Below are 15,859 nucleotides of genomic sequence, written 5' to 3'. Positions count from 1 at the left end.
AAGGTACTAATCTAAGTTTCTTAGGATCCACAAAGAAATACAGACTCACTCTTGGGGGTTTTAAAGGTTTTTTTGTTTGTTTTCTTTTTAAACAGTCTGGTCCCTGATGGGGGCCTCCTAGCCCTCTGCAGCCTGCTACAGTTCTGGTCCCTGACGGGGGGCCTCCTAGCCCTCTGCAGCCTGCTACAGTTCTGAACGTCTCTCAATCTTGAGCAGCTCCACCTCAAACACCAGGGTTGCTCCACCTGGAGAGAGAAGTGTCATCAGCCTGGGACCTGGGACAGGGAAGAGAGGGATGGGCTGAGGGTGGTAAGGGTATTACCTGGGATCTTTGGGGGTGCTCCCCGCTCTCCATACCCTGTCAAAAGCACAAAGACAAAGAGTTAAGTTGTGGCCAGGCTCCCTTCTAGCCCACATAAAGGATGGGGGGGGGGGGGTGCACGGGTGACAGGAGAGGGCGAGAACACCAAAAGTCCGACACTGAGTGATCCACAATTGTCACTCTCTACTGCTCTGCAGTTGTCACCAGCTCAGCTAGCTCGAGCTTTGCTCAGTCCAGGCTGCTGAACACAAGCCAGACTTGAAAGTGGCGTATATGCTGCCATGACTAAATGGAGTGGGGACCAGTGAAACTCAAGTAGCTTTGACTCATCCTTAGGCACATCTAAGCCCTCTCCCCATTACCTCCCAACCCCAGGGCCTCTTACCCAGCTCGGATGGGATCACCAGCTTCCGCTTTTCCCCCTCACACATCCTGCAGGATGACACATGCTTAGCACATGAAGCGCCCAGACCACTGCCCCACAGCTGGGCCTTCCTCCCACAGCTCGCTTGCTGGATCACTCACTACAACATGTACCCCAGACCAGACTTACCCCAGCAGCCCCTGGTCCCAGCCCTTGATAACCTGGCCAGTGCCAAGGGAGAAAACAAAGGGCTGGTTCTGTGGTAGGCTGCTGTCAAACTCCGTCCCATCTTCTAGCTTTCCCTGTGAGACCACGGGAAAACTAGTAAGGAGAGGTGACCATTCCACAACCCTTCCACCCAGCTAGTCTCCCCAGTAAGGTGGCCACCACAGCACTGGTGGCCACAATTCTTAAAAGGGCCAATGCCTTGGGTAGCTCATGTGTGGTAATTTGCATGCTGATACCTAGCTGAGTAAACTGAAAAGCAAGACAGAGCTTAGAGGTCAAAGGGGGGTAGATATGTTTGAGGTTATCTACCTAGTTGAGAAAAAATTGAGATGCCAAAGTCCTTTCAGGTCCTGAAAACCTGTCAAAGCCCCAGAGGCTGCTCCACTCTGACACTTACCGTGTAGTGCATGTGTAAGACATCTCCCTTTCTAGACTTGATAGGACAGTGGTCCACACGTTTCTTCACTCCAATCTGCAGCTTCCGTTTGCCTTCGGCCCCCGTGGCTGTGGCCAGGGCACTCAGGCAAATGGACAGTATTGTCAGGATCCAGCTCAGCCTCATGTCTCTGTAGGCAAAGGCCACCCCACCCCCAACCAAAAGACTGGGGGGTGGAGTCATGGAACTTCTTCAGTCTGTATCAGGAGGATGCCAACTCCCCATTATATCTTGCCTGTTTCTGGGGAATCCCACAGTCCTGGGTCACCACCCCCTCCCCTGGGCTCTGTAGCCACACTTACCAGTCCAGTGAGAAGGGGGCTTGACCGAGGACCCCAGCAGCGAGGGGAGGGGGTCAGGGGAGGCCACAGCAGCCAGTGCCCCCTCCCTTTGCTCACTACCTGACCTTCTCTCCCTCCCAGTCCCCATCTCCGTTCTTCAGTTCCCGCTAGCCCCTTTACGCAAAGTCCAAACTCTATCTGATTGCACCGGATTTGTCCCGACTGGACGACCCCACTCCCGCCACACCCAGCTGCCCCCTGTCCAGCACACCCACACATCTGCGGCTGCTGCAGGTGTTCGGCCCCGAGGCACCCACACATCTCCACTAGGGGGCTCTGAGGAGCCCCGGTCCTCCGGGGGCACCCCCCAGTCCGGCCCCGTGCCTCCTCCACCAGGGGCACCTCCCCAACTCTGAGCTCTTGGGGGCCTCCGGGGAACCCAGACTGGCTCAGAGTCAGCAGGGCGCCGAGCTCGCTCCACCCACACCACCTCTCCAGGGGGAGTTCTCGGTCTCCCCCTACCCCAGGCGCGGCCACCACGGAGACCGCCCCCGCGTGGACGCCCCGGGCCATAGCTCACGCTTAGCTCTGAGCAAGGCTCCTTGGCCCCACCCTTTACGGCGTGAAGCTCCGCCCCCTGAACTGCAGCTCCGCCCTCCGCAATGTTAGACCTAGTCTCCCGCACAGGGGCCACGCCACTCACAGGCTGAAGTCCCACCTCCAACGACTGGGATCTCACGCCCTCTGTCTCCGAGCCCAAGGCTCCACTTTCCACCTGCTCCAGCTCCTCCTCTAAACTCCAAGTCCCGCCCCCTACGCCTCCTAATCCAGCTTTGGGCCACTGGGTTCCGCCCTCGACTTGCCCTGGCTCCGTTGTCCCTCCCACCGCTGTTCCGCGCCCCGCCCCGAGCCCCAGGGCTCCGCCCAGTACGGCGTGAGAGCCCGCCCCCTGCGGCATTGCCAGAGGCCGGACCCCAGCCCCAATTCCTTCGTTTGCTGCCCCTGGCTGGCACGCGGACTCCGGCCCGCTTCAGGCCGGCCTGCCCCAGGTTGCCCTCCTGCACCCGGATCCCCCAGCCTGGGCTGTGGCCCCCCGCTCACCTCCTCGCCGCGCCCCCGGAGCCAATCCCGCTCGTGCTGTCACTTCTGCGCAGGCGCGTCTTCGTCGCTACAGGGCGGGACACGCTGCCCGCCCTCATTGGACCGTCCAAAACCCGCTGCTGCATCTCTGGGCGGGGCTTCTCATTCGGCCCTGCCTCCTGGGTGACTACGTGACAACGTCACTTCCGGGGTTCAGATTCCGGGTCTAGTTTGGCAAAAATTGTGTCTGAAAGACTGAAGGCAGTTCCAGCCAAGGTGACATGGTCAAGCAAGTATGACTGCACGTGCCTGGAGGGGTTCTAGCCAGCACCGTGCTGACTTCCTGACCGGCACGCCTTTGGATAGTTGTTGTGGGAAGAGGCTAGGGGGTTTGGAGCGACAACCCGGATTTGAATCTTAGTTCTTTCTTTTCTTGGCTGGCTGCGTGACCTTGAGTAAGTTCGTTTTTTTGGTGGTGCGCTCTGTGACACCCATACCACATGGCCCTGAGCTATGCGGACCCCTTCTATCTTGTGGTCTACAGCGTCAAGTCTCATCTTTGGGTGAACAAAAGTCTCCTGGGCCAGGTCTATCACTGCCCAGGAGACACATTCTCTAACCTAAAGATCCTGAAATTTAGAGGAAGCCAAACCTGAGTTAGGCTATGGAGTCTAGTGATTTCATACCCGTCTTAGGCCAGTTTGCCCTGCTAAGACCATTTATTCAGATACCAATGGAAGATAATCATGATGTTGACACCAAGAGAAGCATACTACATATCGATCAAGCTTAGTGGGGTCAGAATGTTTAGCTCTCAAATTCTAACCTTCACCGAGCCAGAACATGATCACCAATATCACTGCTGAGAAAGTTATTTAAACATGATAAAAAATGGTGTGCTGTCCCGTGACTGTAATGTCAACACTCTAGAGGTAGATATGGAGGGATCAGAAATTCAAGGACATTCCAGCTACATGAAGACTTCTGAGCCAGCCTGGGATACAGGAGACATTATCTTAAAAGAGAAAGTTCAAAAGCAGCATCAGGGCTGAAGATGCAGTAAGTCAGTGATATTTGCCCAACATGTATGAAGCCAGGTTTGATTCTCAGCAGAACACAAACCTGCAATTCCAGGACTTGACTTGGGTGCAGGAGGATCAGAAATCCTTGTCGTCCTCAGCTGCAGGAGTTTAAGGTCATGCAGGCTATGTGAGACTCTCATGGATGGGTTAATAAGTATGTGATGATCATCTCATGAGGAATTCTCTAGTTTACCCTACTCCTGCTTTGGTACCACCAAGATCATGACCTCAGTGTCAGTCCTTTCATTAGGGCGGCTACTTTCAGTCACTTCTGTCCCTGAATGTTCTATAGCAGGCCAAAGCCTTGGTGCTTGGCTAGCCTTCCCACGATACCCAGGACAGTGGAGAAGGGTAGACACTGAGCCTGGACCAAGTAGGCTAGGAATCTCAAACAGCAGCTGATGAATCCTGGGATACCAGGGATTGTACAGGTGGAAAAGGCTGTGAGTATGTTTCTTTAAAAAGGCTTTCCAGTCGGGCATTAGTGGTACACGCCCTTAATCCCAGCACTTGGGAGGCAGAGGCAGATGGATTTCTGAGTTCGAGGTCAGCCTGGTCTACAGAGTTAGTTCCAGGATAGCCAGGGCTATTCAGAGAAACCCTGTCTCGAAAAAAAAAAAAAAAGGCTTTCCAGTCATATGAAGGCAGGATTGAGGCATGAAAGGGGCAGCCACAAGGAATAAACAATATTGCAAGTGTATACTCAACAGAGAAAGTAGGTGATACCTCCTATTATATATATTAAACAAACAAAAAAAAAAAACCTCACACTAGTTCAGAGCCAAGAGTGTTCCATTTGGTGGCAATTATCTATTCTTGCCATGTGAACCTGGGAAGCAGCTCTTATGGCCTAGGTCTCTCCTTAATTTCTGGCCAGGGTAGTCAGAATCCTTGTGGTGAGCAGGAGGCAAGGACTTTTTGTAACACGGACTTTCTCCATCTGTGGTTGTAGCTTTACCTAGGAGCTGCTGTCAGTCGGGGCTGGGCACACTGGGAGCTGCTGTCGGTCAGGGCTGGGTACACTGGGAGCTGCTGTCGGTCAGGGCTGGGCACACTGGGAGCTGCTGTCGGTCAGGGCTGGGTACACTGGGAGCTGCTGTCAGTCGGGGCTGGGCACACTGGGAGCTGCTGTCGGTCAGGGCTGGGTACACTGGGAGCTGCTGTCGGGGCTGGGCACACTGGGAGCTGCTGTCGGTCAGGGCTGGGCACACTGGGAGCTGCTGTCAGTCGGGGCTGGGCACACTGGGAGCTGCTGTCAGTCGGGGCTGGGCACACTGGGAGCTGCTGTCAGTCGGGGCTGGGCACACTGGGAGCTGCTGTCGGTTGGGGCTGGGCACACTGGCACAGTGAGATAGGAAGCAGAACTGAGATGATGTTGTGTTGCAGTTTCCTGCCCAAGCCGGTCAGCCTGGAGAGTAGCAAACAATGACAGAAGCAGCCATAGTGTCTTCATCTCTTTTATCAGAGTGTGAGTGTGTGTGTGTCACAGTTACCATAACAGAACCCAAATTGGTAGAAGTTTGGGGTTTTCATAGTGAGGGGAGACAGCCAGCCAGAAGATGCTCACTTGGCCAGGGTGGTTAAGTGAGAGAACCCTGGCCCCTGAGGTGAGACATGAGGTTCCTTGACAATTGTTAGGTGGCAGCTCTGGGAGATAAAAGATGGCAAGAGAGCTCTCTAAAAGGTCCAAGTCCCGGGGCAGTGACCTCCCAGACTGAGGAGGTTCGCCTGTACTCCACCCTTCTCCCTGTGAAGAAGGGCCACGAAGCAGACGCGCCCATGGGGTCTGAAAAGCAGCTTATCACTTCCTCGGCTTCCGGCACCTGGGGAGTGGAAAGGGGGTCAGTACTGGCTGGAGCTTCACCCCCAAACTCTGCTTTTAGACTTACTAATTTTTATTTTTAAAAAATTTGTTACATGGGCTGGAGAGATGGCTCAGTGGTTAAGAGCACTGGCTGCTCCCCCAGATGACTCAGATTCAGTTCCTGGCACCCACATGGCAGCTCACAACTGCCTATAACCCAGTTCCAGGGGATCCGGCCTCCCCACACAGATGTACATACAGGTAAAATGCTAGTGGTTTTTACCTGCACATGAAATAAGTAACTTCTTTTAAAAATTGTGGCGAAGGGATTGGCCTGTGCTCATGTGAATGTGTGTGCCTGTGTATGCATTTTAGGTACTGGTGGCTTAATCATCCTCCATCTTTATCCTTTTTAGTCAGGCATAAGGAGGCAAAGGCCAGCAGATCTCTGTGAGTTCAAGGCCAGGCTGGTCTACATAGTGAGTTCCAGGACAGCCAGGGCCATGTAGAGGGACACTGTCTCAAAAACAAAACCATGGGCTGGTGAGATGGCTCAGTGGGTAAGAGCACCCGACTGCTCTTCCGAAGGTCCGGAGTTCAAATCCCAGCAACCACATGGTGGCTCACAACCATCCGTAACAAGATCTGACTCCCTCTTCTGGAGTGTCTGAAGACAGCTACAGTGTACTTACATATATATAATCAGTAAATAAACCTTTAAAAAAAAAAAAACAACCAAACAAAGACATATTTTGCTATTTTTATTTAGGTGTGTGTATGTCTGGCTGTATAAGCACATTGTATATAGGCCTGAAGAGGCTGGAGGAGGGCGTCTGGTCACCACAACTGGCACTGCAGCCTTCAACCAAGTGTGTTCTCCAGGACCAGCAGCCTCTGTGAGCCAGCTCTCTCCACCCCGAGCCACCTTTTATCTTTTGAGACCGAGTCACTCACTATATGTGAAGCTAATTGATTCTGTTTCGATGGCTGGCCAACAAACTCCAGGGTTCCTTTTGTCCCTGCCTGCTCTTCCAATACTAGGTTACAATGCATCGCGCTCCTACCCAGTCTTCATGCTTGAATAGTAGATACTTTACCAGCCAAGCCATTTCTCCAGCCCCTATTTATTTATCTAATTACCGGTGACATCTTTTAAATTAAGTATAAGCATGCATGTATGATGCATGTTTGTGCACTGCATGTGTGCCTGGTTTCTGCAGAAGCCAGAAGGCATTAGATATTCTGGAACTAGAGTTATGGGTGGTTATGAGCCACCGTGTAGGTGCCGGAAAATAAACCTGGATCCTCTGCAAGAGCAGAAAGTGCTCTTCACCACCAAGCCATACCTCCAGCCTCTATGTACTCGTGTGAGCCAAACTCACCATGTCAGCAAGGAGTGCCTTGAACTTCTAAGTGCTATCTTACCTGTTCCCTTTGGTGAAGATCGGACAGAAAGTTTCTTGGATGCTAGGTAAGCGCCCTACTCACTGAGCTACATCCCCAGCTCCTCTTTATTCTTATCGTTTGTTGAGACCACTTGGCTCCACAGCCCAGATTGTTCTCAAAATCATATCCTCCTGCCTCTGCCTTCTAAGTGCAGGAATTACAGGTGTGCACCACCATTCCAAAAGCAGCAGTTGGTTTCTGTTTTGTTTTTTTTTTTTTCTTTTGTCTTCTGTGGATTTTTGCTTTTTAAACAAGCTTCCATCTAGCCCATGCTGGCTTCAGATTCTCTCTGTAGCTGCGAATGACCTTGAACTCCTGATCTTCCTGCCTCCAACTGAGTGCCAAGACTCCCTGAATGTACCACCGTGTTCAGTCCCAACCCTCTTGATGCATTTCCTCTTTTGAACCCCATTTTATTCTGATACTCTCTAGAAGCCTCCAGGGCCTGGCCCATAAGTCATCCCCTGGCCTCACTATAGAGCACAGAAGGGTTACTTGAGTAAGCACTCCAGGCCAGGCAGATGGGGGCTCTCATATTCTCTTTGCTCTCTCAGAACCTGCAGAATGGAGCAAATAACTTATGGCCTGGCCCATAAGTCATCCCCTGGCCTCACTATAGAGCACAGAAGGGTTACTTGAGTAAGCACTCCAGGCCAGGCAGATGGGGGCTCTCATATTCTCTTTGCTCTCTCAGAACCTGCAGAATGGAGCAAATAACTATCACATAAAGCTCTGCAGATTGGAAAAAGTCTTCTCTAGTTCCACTCCGGGAGATGGTTGGTTGCTTAGCTAGATTGGTGCCCCTAGCACAGTGTTCAGCATCCTTTACTAAGAGTGGTATCAGCTCTCCCACCCTCTGACTTGCACATCTAGTCTTTTTTTTTTTTTTTTTAAAGATTTATTTATTTATTATATGTAAGTACACTGTAGCTGTCTTCAGACACTCCAGAAGAGGGCACCAGATCTCGTTAAGGATGGTTGTGAGCCACCATGTGGTTGCTGGGATTTGAACTCTGGACCTTCGGAAGAGCAGTCGGGTGCTCTTACCCACTGAGCCATCTCACCAGCCCCGCACATCTAGTCTTGAGCTGAGTTTTTGATGATCTGGTTACCAGCAGATGCACAGTAAATGACTTAACACATTCAGCTGGCTTCTCCATCCCTGGTCTTTCCACCACTGGCAGGCTCATCTGGACCTGCTCCAGGACATAACCTTGCCGCCTTCTCACACAAGCACCACCCCACAGACTCCTTACCTACAGGTGTCTGGGTTGAGCTCTAAGCCCCGCCCTTGGCAATGGAGGAAACGGCGGCGGCGTCTGCAGCGGCAGCGGCAGGTCCTGGGGTCAGGGCGTTGACGGCGCTGGGTGCAAGGCGGGCAGAGGATCCTGGGGCTGGAGTGGGATGGATGATGTCAGCTGGGGAGGATGCTCCCGGGGTAGAGTCCCAGCCCGGAACAGAGCGGGGCTGGGGACGGTGGTGGGGTATGGCAACCCTAGGAGGAGAAGCGACACGTCTGGGGTGGGAAGTCTTCCCAGGAGCTAGGGTTAGGGCAGAGTGTGTGGATTTGGGGAGTATAAAAGGGAAGAGTCGGGTGAGAGAAGAAGGCAGAGGGGCTGCAGCCTCCTGGCTCACTTGTGCACCCCCTAACCCACCCATGAGCTCTCTCTCCTAGACCAGCACCAAGAATCCCAAAAACTCACCTGTCTGGCTTCACAGCACTCTCCTTTTTTTTTGGTCTGAGAGAGAGAGAGAGAGAGAGAGAGAGAGAGAAAGAGAGAGAGAGAGAGAGAGAGAGATTAAAGAAGCCCAAGCCTCCTGCTCTCTTGCCCCAGGATCCATGTCTACTACTTCTGGCTCTACTCTCAGTCACCTGGTCCCTGCTAAGTAAGGTACAAACCCATGCCTGGTACCCCCACCCCATGCTACACTTTGTGAACTCGGGACCTGGACCTGGCTGGCACCTGCATTCACATTGGCTGTGTTCTTCCAGGGACATCTCCCCCAGCTGACTGCTCGGGTACTGGATCATGAGGATCTGTGCTCAGGAGAATGAGGAAGAGACAGTGAGTGCTGGGGGGCGGGGCCAGAGAAAGACAGAAGAGGAAGGGGAAACTAGATAGGCTAGAGAAAGAATGACCAGAACTTCCCACCTCCAGCACGCCCCTCCCTGGGTTGGCCCAGCCCACAGGACATCACCGTCCCATCAGAACGCCTGACCCATAGGCCCTGGTACCTGCATTCGGACTTGGTGTTGCCCAATGGGCACACATTCCAGGCCATCGTCAGGGCAGCAGCCACCACAGCGCTGCACAGTCACGCAGCTGGGCACTAATTGTTTGACCACATTGCCCATGAGTTCCATGCTCAGAGGCACCACCACCTCCCGGGGCTGGCATGTGGCACGTGCATAAACGTCTATCCATGGCACCACTGTGGGCAGACCCAAATGGATTAAGTTCTTATCAGGTCTCCTGCAGCTCCTTTGAGCATGTAGCCTCTCTGATACCTTGTCACCACCACCCCAACCATCTTTTAAACCTGTCTTTCTCTGCCTTGTTTCTCAAGAAATGATTAAGCCCTCTGCCTCAGTTTCTTCCTCTGTGGAATGGCATCGCCCAAAGGAGTTGGGATCTCACAAGATAAGGGATATGAAATCAGAGCAAGTGCTAACCCCTCTCAGTACTGGCTGGTGGCAAGTTATTGTTAACTATTATTACCTTTCTTCTGGTGGCTGGGGCCATCAAACTGGGACACAGGGGCCTGTGGGAAAGAAGATACCTGGGCCCAAGATGCACTCTAAAAGGGCTGGCCCTGTGGCTATGTAAGGGCTCCGTCCTTGAGTCAGGCTTCTGCGCCTTTCTGACACCTTTCCAGGTTTGTTCTGTTCCCAAGACCTTGGTTCTAATTTTTCTTGTACACTCAGACATCAGGTACTTTCCCTGGCCCAGGACCCACCAGGCATACTCTGGGAATGGTACTAAAGCCCAAGCCTTAGAGCTGGGCTTGTTTTAGGTCAGGAGCCGGGATAGTGGGAGACAAACGAGGTTCGGAGGGCACCGAGGCAGCTCCGCCCTACAACCGCCCAGGGGATGGGGTGAGGTGGGGGAGTGGCCCCAGGGGCATGGGCTAGGACTAGCGGGCCTTCGCCAAGGGGCACCTCTTCAGGGATATTCCCGGTTTGAACTGAGGATCCCCTCGGCAGAGGTAGCAGGCGCCTCCCCACTTCCGCCAACCTTGAGAGGGCACCGCGGGCGGGCGGGCGAGCTAGCGAGCGGGATGTCGCGGACGCACGTACCTGGGTGCGAGCCAGCTGCAGCAGCGCAACTAGCAGCAGGCGACGGAGCAGGGGGCTCATGGTGCCCGCGGGGGGCGAGCGCCGGGAGCGCCCGCATGGCCCTAGCCGGGCGGCGCGGGGGGCGGCGGCAGCCAGAGCCCCATGGCGCGGGCCCGGGCGCGGGGACCCGGGGCCGGGCGCGGGGGGCGGCTCCTCCGCGGCCCCCTCCCGAGCCCTGGGCGCAGGCAGCGCAACGCAGCGCCGCAGCGGCGGCCTGAGGAACAAGACAGGCAGGCGGCCTGTAGTGGCGGCGGTGGTGGCCGGGACGGCGGGCAGCGGGGACGGCGGGGGGTGGCAGGGGGCCTGGCCGGGGCTGGCGGGCAAGAGGCTCATGTGACCTAAACACGCGCTCCCCACCGGGCCGCGGGCGGAGGCGGGGCGGGGGCGGAGCTGGTCCCCTCCAAACGCCCCCTCCCGCCGCTGCAGGGGAAAGGGGACACACCGCCCTGGAGGCCGAGCTCCGGGGGTCGCTGCCTCACGAGGGGAGGGGTGAGGAGATGCGTGACCTGAAGGACCGAATCGGACAGGCGTCTGAAAATGAGTTTATTGCACGTGTAGTTCTGGACAGGCAGCAAGGAGAGGACCAATGAAGGTCCCATTTAGTTAAGCCTCTCAGGGGCTTGTGTCCTGGGGCATGATCCTGGAGCTTTCTGGAGGCAGGGAGGGTTCTGTCCGAGGCTGCTGCCTCTGCTGGCGCTCCTGCTGAATCCTGGCTCTGTTGGCCCTGGAAAGAAAAACAGGATCAGGACAGACATCCTGGAGGGTGGTGCTGAAGCAGGAAGCAAAGTCAGAGCAGTGACAGACCTGGCCCTGGCCCGAGTGTCATTGTAGATGGCTGTAATGATCCGATCCTTTTCGTCCATGAAGCTACGATGCACCTGCTCCAGCTTCCTGCGAAGGAATTGCAGTTAACTCCGAGTCTCCGAACTCTGGGGTCCCTCAAGCCCTGGTCCTTGACCAGGTTCTAGCATCTCTCACGCAACTTTACATCTCTCTCTATAACAGACACCAAGTGGCCCAAGTCCCAGAGCTAGGTGGCACCCTAAGTCACTGGCTGTCCTGTGAAGAAGGTTGGTGAAACAGCTCTGAAATCAGGTTGCCTCTCCCAGAAGACTAGAAAGGGGGCATATTTAGGTAATCTCCATTGCTAGACACTACGGACAGTGGGCTCCATCCTTTGGGTTTCTGTGCCGCAGGCACTTGTCCTTCCTTCCTTCCTCGCTCGCTAGCTCTTTTTTTTTTTATGGTTTTTTTTTTAAAGATTTATTTATTTATTATATGTAAGTACACTGTAGCTGTCTTCAGACACTCCAGAAGAGGGCGCCAGGTCTCGTTACGGATGGTTGTGAGCCACCATGTGGTTGCTGGGATTTGAACTCCGGACCTTCGGAAGAGCAGTCGGGTGCTCTTACCCACTGAGCCATCTCACCAGCCCTTTTATGGTTTTTTGAGACAGGTTTTCTCTGTACAGCCCTGGCTGTCCTAGAACTCACTTTGTAGACCAGGCTAGCCTCGAACTCAGAAATCCGCCTGCCTCTGCCCCCCAAGTGCTGGGATTAAAGGCGTGCACCACCACTGCCCGGCCCTCTTTCTTTCTATATTGAGACACAGTTTACTGTAGCCTAGGCTAGCCTCAAACTCCATATGTAACCAAGGATGACCCTGAACTTAAAAAATTTGCACAAAAAAAAAAAAATTGCTTGGCGGTGATAGTGCACGCCTTTAATCCCAGCACTCGGGAGGCAGAGGCAGGTGGATTTCTGAGTTCGAGGCCAGCCTGGTCTACACAGGGAGTTCCAGGCCAGCCAGTTCTACACAAAGAAACCCTGTCTCAGAGAAACAAAACAAAACAAATCAAAACAAAACAAAAAGGAAAAAACGCGGTGCTAGGAGAGAACCCCTGGGTTTTGACCGTGTGTGGTTTTTTTTGAGTATGGCTTCAGGTGGCTCCAGCTCACCAACAAGCAGCATCAAAGATTAACATCCAAGCTATGAGAAACAGAAAATGACTCTAGCCCTGTGTGCAGATCTGCCTTTACTCAGAAAGGCAGGGCTCCAATTCTTGATTTCACAAAGTTCTTAGCTTGAGAGAGACAAAGTATGCAGGTCATAGGCTACAGTGGCTGGCTGGCCTCAGCACGCTTGACCCACCCTCTACCCAGTATCCCAGGAAGCATGGGGAGGCAGGCACCTGAAGGCGACATAGTGCAGGCCCATGCCTGCCACCATGAGCAGGAGGCAGTACCCCAGGACCCGCTGGTTGTGTTTACGCTGCTGCTTCCGTGACTCCGGCCCCTGCGGCCTCACACTGTGGAACTGGGCCCAGTATTGAGCATTGGGGGGTTCCCAGGAGCTGCTGAAGAGCAAAAGAAGGACAATGGAAAGCCAGGGCTCTCTCTCAGAAAGCCTTGAGGGTAAGGGCAGCAGGGTCAGGACTGCTGTACTATACCTGTGTGTCTGTTGCGTATACTTAGGTTCGGCTGTGCTCCCTGAAGACTTTGGAGGACTGGCTGAATGCAGCTGGTGGTCATAGTTACGACGACTTTCCTCACGACTGAGCACTCGATATGCCTCATTCAGCTCCACAAAGCGGCTATGCAGGGCTGGGTTCCCAGGGTCTCGATCAGGGTGTAGCTAGGGTGAGGCAGGAGACCCCTTATCTCATTTTCCTAGGACCTCTCCTGATGATGTCTACCTGTAAAGACTGACATCACTCCCACAGACCTTACCTGGATACTGACCACTCCCTCCCAAAGGCCAGAGTCAGAAAGTACAGCCTCCTAACCCCTCTCAGTCAAGAACACCAACCACAGTTGTAACTCCCATTCTAGAGAGGTGGAGACAGGAGGACCACTGAAAGTTTGAGACCAGTCTGGGTTATAGTGTGAGATCTTGTCTCAAAAACAAAAACAGCCGGGTGTGGTGGCACACACCTTTAATCAGGAGGCAGAGGCAGGCGGATTTCTGAGTTTGAGGCCAGCCTGGTCTACAAAGTGAGTTCCAGGATAGCCAGGGCTATACAGAGAAACCCTGTCTCAACCCCCCCCCCAAAAAAAAAACCCCAAACAACAACAAAAAAAATCCAACATAACCAGAAAGACACCCCCACTCCCACCCCAGGGCTGGAGAGATGGCTCAGCAGTTAAGAGCACTGACTGCTCTTCCATAGGTTTTGAGTTCAATTCCTAGCAACCACATGGTGGCTCACAACCATCTATATTGGGATCCGGTGTCCTCTTCTGGTGTGTCTGAAGACAGTGATAGTAATATCACATGCATAAAATAAATAAATGAGAAAGACCTCTAGCCCTTTAGGTCATAGAGAATAATGAACACCTCCCATCCATGCAGGTGGGAGGAAGGTGCTACCAGCTGGAGACACAGACCTACCCCAGGAAGTTAGAGTGCCCTGTATCAAGCTCAGGTTTCCTCTCCCTCCCTCACTTGGGGGCACCAATACCTCTTTTGACTTGGTGAAGAAAGCACGTTTAATCTCTTCAGCACTGGCACCCGGATGCACTCCCAACAATTCATAGTAATTAGTAGGGACAGACCTGTGGAGAAAAAGCCCAAACCTGCAGAGGCTCAGGAGGCCAGAGGGCACCATCGCCCAGTCTGCCACCCCTCCTCAACCACACCTTCAGTTCAGCTACCAGGAACTGAGTTAGTCCCAAGACACATCTGGCCCCAGACTGCCCTTTGAGTATTTCAAGAATAGTCAGGGTTTCTCTTTTTCAAAGTGTTGTCCTCTCCTAAACGACAAACCCAGAAGACCGTTGTTGCTTTCTTCCTCTTCTTTCTCTCTTTCTTTACAAAATAGGGTCTTATTACCTGTCAGACCTGGAGCTCCCTGGGTAGACCAGACCAGCCTTAAACTCTCAGTGCTTGCCTTTGCCTTCCCAATTCTGGGACCGGAGGCATGGGTACCACCATCCTGGCTAAAAAGCTTCTTCAAAGATTGTTTAAAATTATATTATTTTGTGTTTATGAGTGTTTGTCTGTATGTATGTCCACCACATGCATGTCTGGTGTCTCCAACGGGTCAGAAGAGGGTCTCCATAATTTACCATGTGAATGCTGGGAATCAAAACTGGATCCTAGCCGGGCGTGGTGACACACGCCTTTAATCCCAGCACTCGGGAGGCAGAGGCAGGTGGATTTCTGAGTTCAAGGAGGCCAGCCTGTTCTACAGAGTGAGTTCCAGGACAGCCAGGACTATACAGAGAAACCCTGTCTCAGAAGGAAAAAAAAAAAAAAAAAAACTGGATCCTCTGTGAGAGTGGCAAGTACATGGAGGCTGTGCCTGAACTCTATAGACATGCCGGAGATTGACTATGGAGGCTTACCTGGGTCACATAGAAAACTCCATCTCAAAGGAAAAGGCAGATTCCCATGCCCCCACTTCATTGAATGCTGGAGGACCAGCATCCAGATTCAAGCCCAGGAACTGAGAAATCTAAATCTTTGTACTCAACCTCCTCTTTCCCAGCGTATGCACAGCGAAGCCTGACAACATGCCAGAGCTATGGAAAGAGCAGACCAGAGCTCAGATTCCCGAACTGTCACTTAACTTACTTAATCTTGGAGCTCAGTTCTTAGCTATACTAAGTGCCTAGCATTAAAGGAGAATGTTGTCTGGGACTTGTCACATAATGCAGAGACAACTATCTCAAGTTGGCCACGCAAGGTGGACTCTTAGGAGAAAAACCACTGAACATGGACAAATTCTGGGGCTCAACTCACCGCTGCCCTGTGGCGGCTGTGAGAAGTCGGATGGAAATGCTACGCGGCCACAGCCGGCATAGGCGCAGGGGCTGCTGGAGCAACAGGGACGGCATGACGACGACGGGCAGGCAGCTGGGAAAGGGAGGCCCCCAAAAGTCCATTGGGTCTCAATTGGGCCGGACTTCGGGGATCGTGGCAGAAGGAAGGAACCTGCCTCAGTTTCCCACAAAGGTAAATTCGAGGAAGGCCTCTTTACTAAGAACCAGACAAGGGGTGCTCTAGGCCTTCCAGCATCACCCTCCAAGTCTGGACCACCCGCTTGGCACTTGGGACACCCCTTCTCACCCAAAGCGTTTGGGGGCGTGCGAAGGAGGAGACACAGCCAAGCCCCGCCCCTGCCCCACTCACAGGCTCCTTGGTCGCCGCCATTTCCTGCGCCTATGAAGGCCCCGCCCCTGATCCCTCATTGGGGGGTAGACGCTCAGGCCACGCTTATTGGGCGAGATGAGAATAGTGTGCATCAAAGGACCCGCCCCCACATACTCATTGGCCTAGGACGCCGGGGCCCGCGAAGCGGAAGCATTGGGACGGCTGAAAGGTACGAGTGTCAAACCGAAGAGGCGGGGGTGGGGGCAGAGCTTGACCTCCAGGAAGGTCTTGTGCGCCACCCTCTCCCTTTTAGCTGCGAGGTACGGTTCCGCAGAAGTGTCGTCACCCCGCCGAGACCCGCATTCCCCAGCCAAGAGGAACACAG

The 15,859-nt window shown here is 53.6% G+C and overlaps 3 protein-coding genes across 17 annotated transcripts; all 3 read right to left on the bottom strand.

The window, feature by feature from the left end:
- Positions 1 to 51: 51 nt before the first annotated feature.
- Positions 52 to 2,845, bottom strand: Fkbp2 (FKBP prolyl isomerase 2). 6 transcript variants are annotated; one of them, XM_029472856.2, is made up of 7 exons: positions 2,733 to 2,774; positions 1,653 to 1,671; positions 1,312 to 1,516; positions 876 to 988; positions 708 to 754; positions 323 to 358; positions 52 to 245 (listed from the first exon to the last, which is right to left on the bottom strand). In XM_029472856.2, exons 3-7 carry the CDS (start codon positions 1,474 to 1,476, stop codon positions 184 to 186), a joined length of 423 nt encoding a protein of 140 aa, XP_029328716.1. In that variant the 5' UTR covers positions 1,477 to 1,516; positions 1,653 to 1,671; positions 2,733 to 2,774; the 3' UTR covers positions 52 to 183. The 6 variants fall into 6 exon arrangements, with proteins under 6 accessions (XP_029328716.1, XP_021007530.2, XP_021007531.2 ...); XM_021151871.3 differs by lacking the exon at positions 1,653 to 1,671 and having other exon boundaries at positions 2,733 to 2,845; XM_021151872.3 differs by lacking the exon at positions 1,653 to 1,671 and having other exon boundaries at positions 1,312 to 1,480; positions 2,733 to 2,845.
- Positions 2,846 to 5,234: 2,389 nt separating this feature from the next.
- On the bottom strand, positions 5,235 to 10,722 carry Vegfb (vascular endothelial growth factor B). 4 transcript variants are annotated; one of them, XM_021151738.3, is made up of 7 exons: positions 10,342 to 10,716; positions 9,764 to 9,806; positions 9,280 to 9,476; positions 9,008 to 9,081; positions 8,747 to 8,782; positions 8,300 to 8,538; positions 5,235 to 5,616 (listed from the first exon to the last, which is right to left on the bottom strand). In XM_021151738.3, the coding sequence occupies exons 1-6, from the start codon at positions 10,711 to 10,713 to the stop codon at positions 8,322 to 8,324; spliced, it is 939 nt and encodes a 312-aa protein (XP_021007397.3). In that variant the 5' UTR covers positions 10,714 to 10,716; the 3' UTR covers positions 5,235 to 5,616; positions 8,300 to 8,321. The 4 variants fall into 4 exon arrangements, with proteins under 4 accessions (XP_021007397.3, XP_021007398.2, XP_085690290.1 ...); XM_021151739.3 differs by having other exon boundaries at positions 8,300 to 8,437; positions 10,342 to 10,709; XM_085834164.1 differs by lacking the exon at positions 5,235 to 5,616 and having other exon boundaries at positions 9,018 to 9,081; positions 10,342 to 10,722.
- Positions 10,723 to 10,906: 184 nt separating this feature from the next.
- Dnajc4 (DnaJ heat shock protein family (Hsp40) member C4) lies at positions 10,907 to 15,641 on the bottom strand. Of its 7 annotated transcripts, none has more exons than XM_021152477.3 (7): positions 15,514 to 15,592; positions 15,124 to 15,237; positions 13,841 to 13,955; positions 12,830 to 13,014; positions 12,572 to 12,733; positions 11,185 to 11,271; positions 10,907 to 11,104 (listed from the first exon to the last, which is right to left on the bottom strand). In XM_021152477.3, exons 1-7 carry the CDS (start codon positions 15,570 to 15,572, stop codon positions 10,993 to 10,995), a joined length of 834 nt encoding a protein of 277 aa, XP_021008136.2. In that variant the 5' UTR covers positions 15,573 to 15,592; the 3' UTR covers positions 10,907 to 10,992. The 7 variants fall into 7 exon arrangements, with proteins under 7 accessions (XP_021008136.2, XP_021008139.2, XP_021008137.2 ...); XM_021152480.3 differs by having other exon boundaries at positions 12,572 to 12,736; positions 15,514 to 15,591; XM_021152478.3 differs by having other exon boundaries at positions 12,572 to 12,736; positions 13,841 to 13,934; positions 15,514 to 15,591.
- Between the last annotated feature and the right edge of the window lie 218 nt (positions 15,642 to 15,859).

Source organism: Mus caroli, unplaced genomic scaffold (genome assembly GCF_978045245.1).
Source record: "Mus caroli unplaced genomic scaffold, Mus_caroli_1 scaffold_20, whole genome shotgun sequence".
In the NCBI taxonomy this organism is placed as follows: domain Eukaryota; kingdom Metazoa; phylum Chordata; class Mammalia; order Rodentia; family Muridae; genus Mus; species Mus caroli.
The sequence above is the reverse complement of the archived record's forward strand: the minus strand, read 5'-3'. Positions and strand labels throughout refer to the sequence as shown.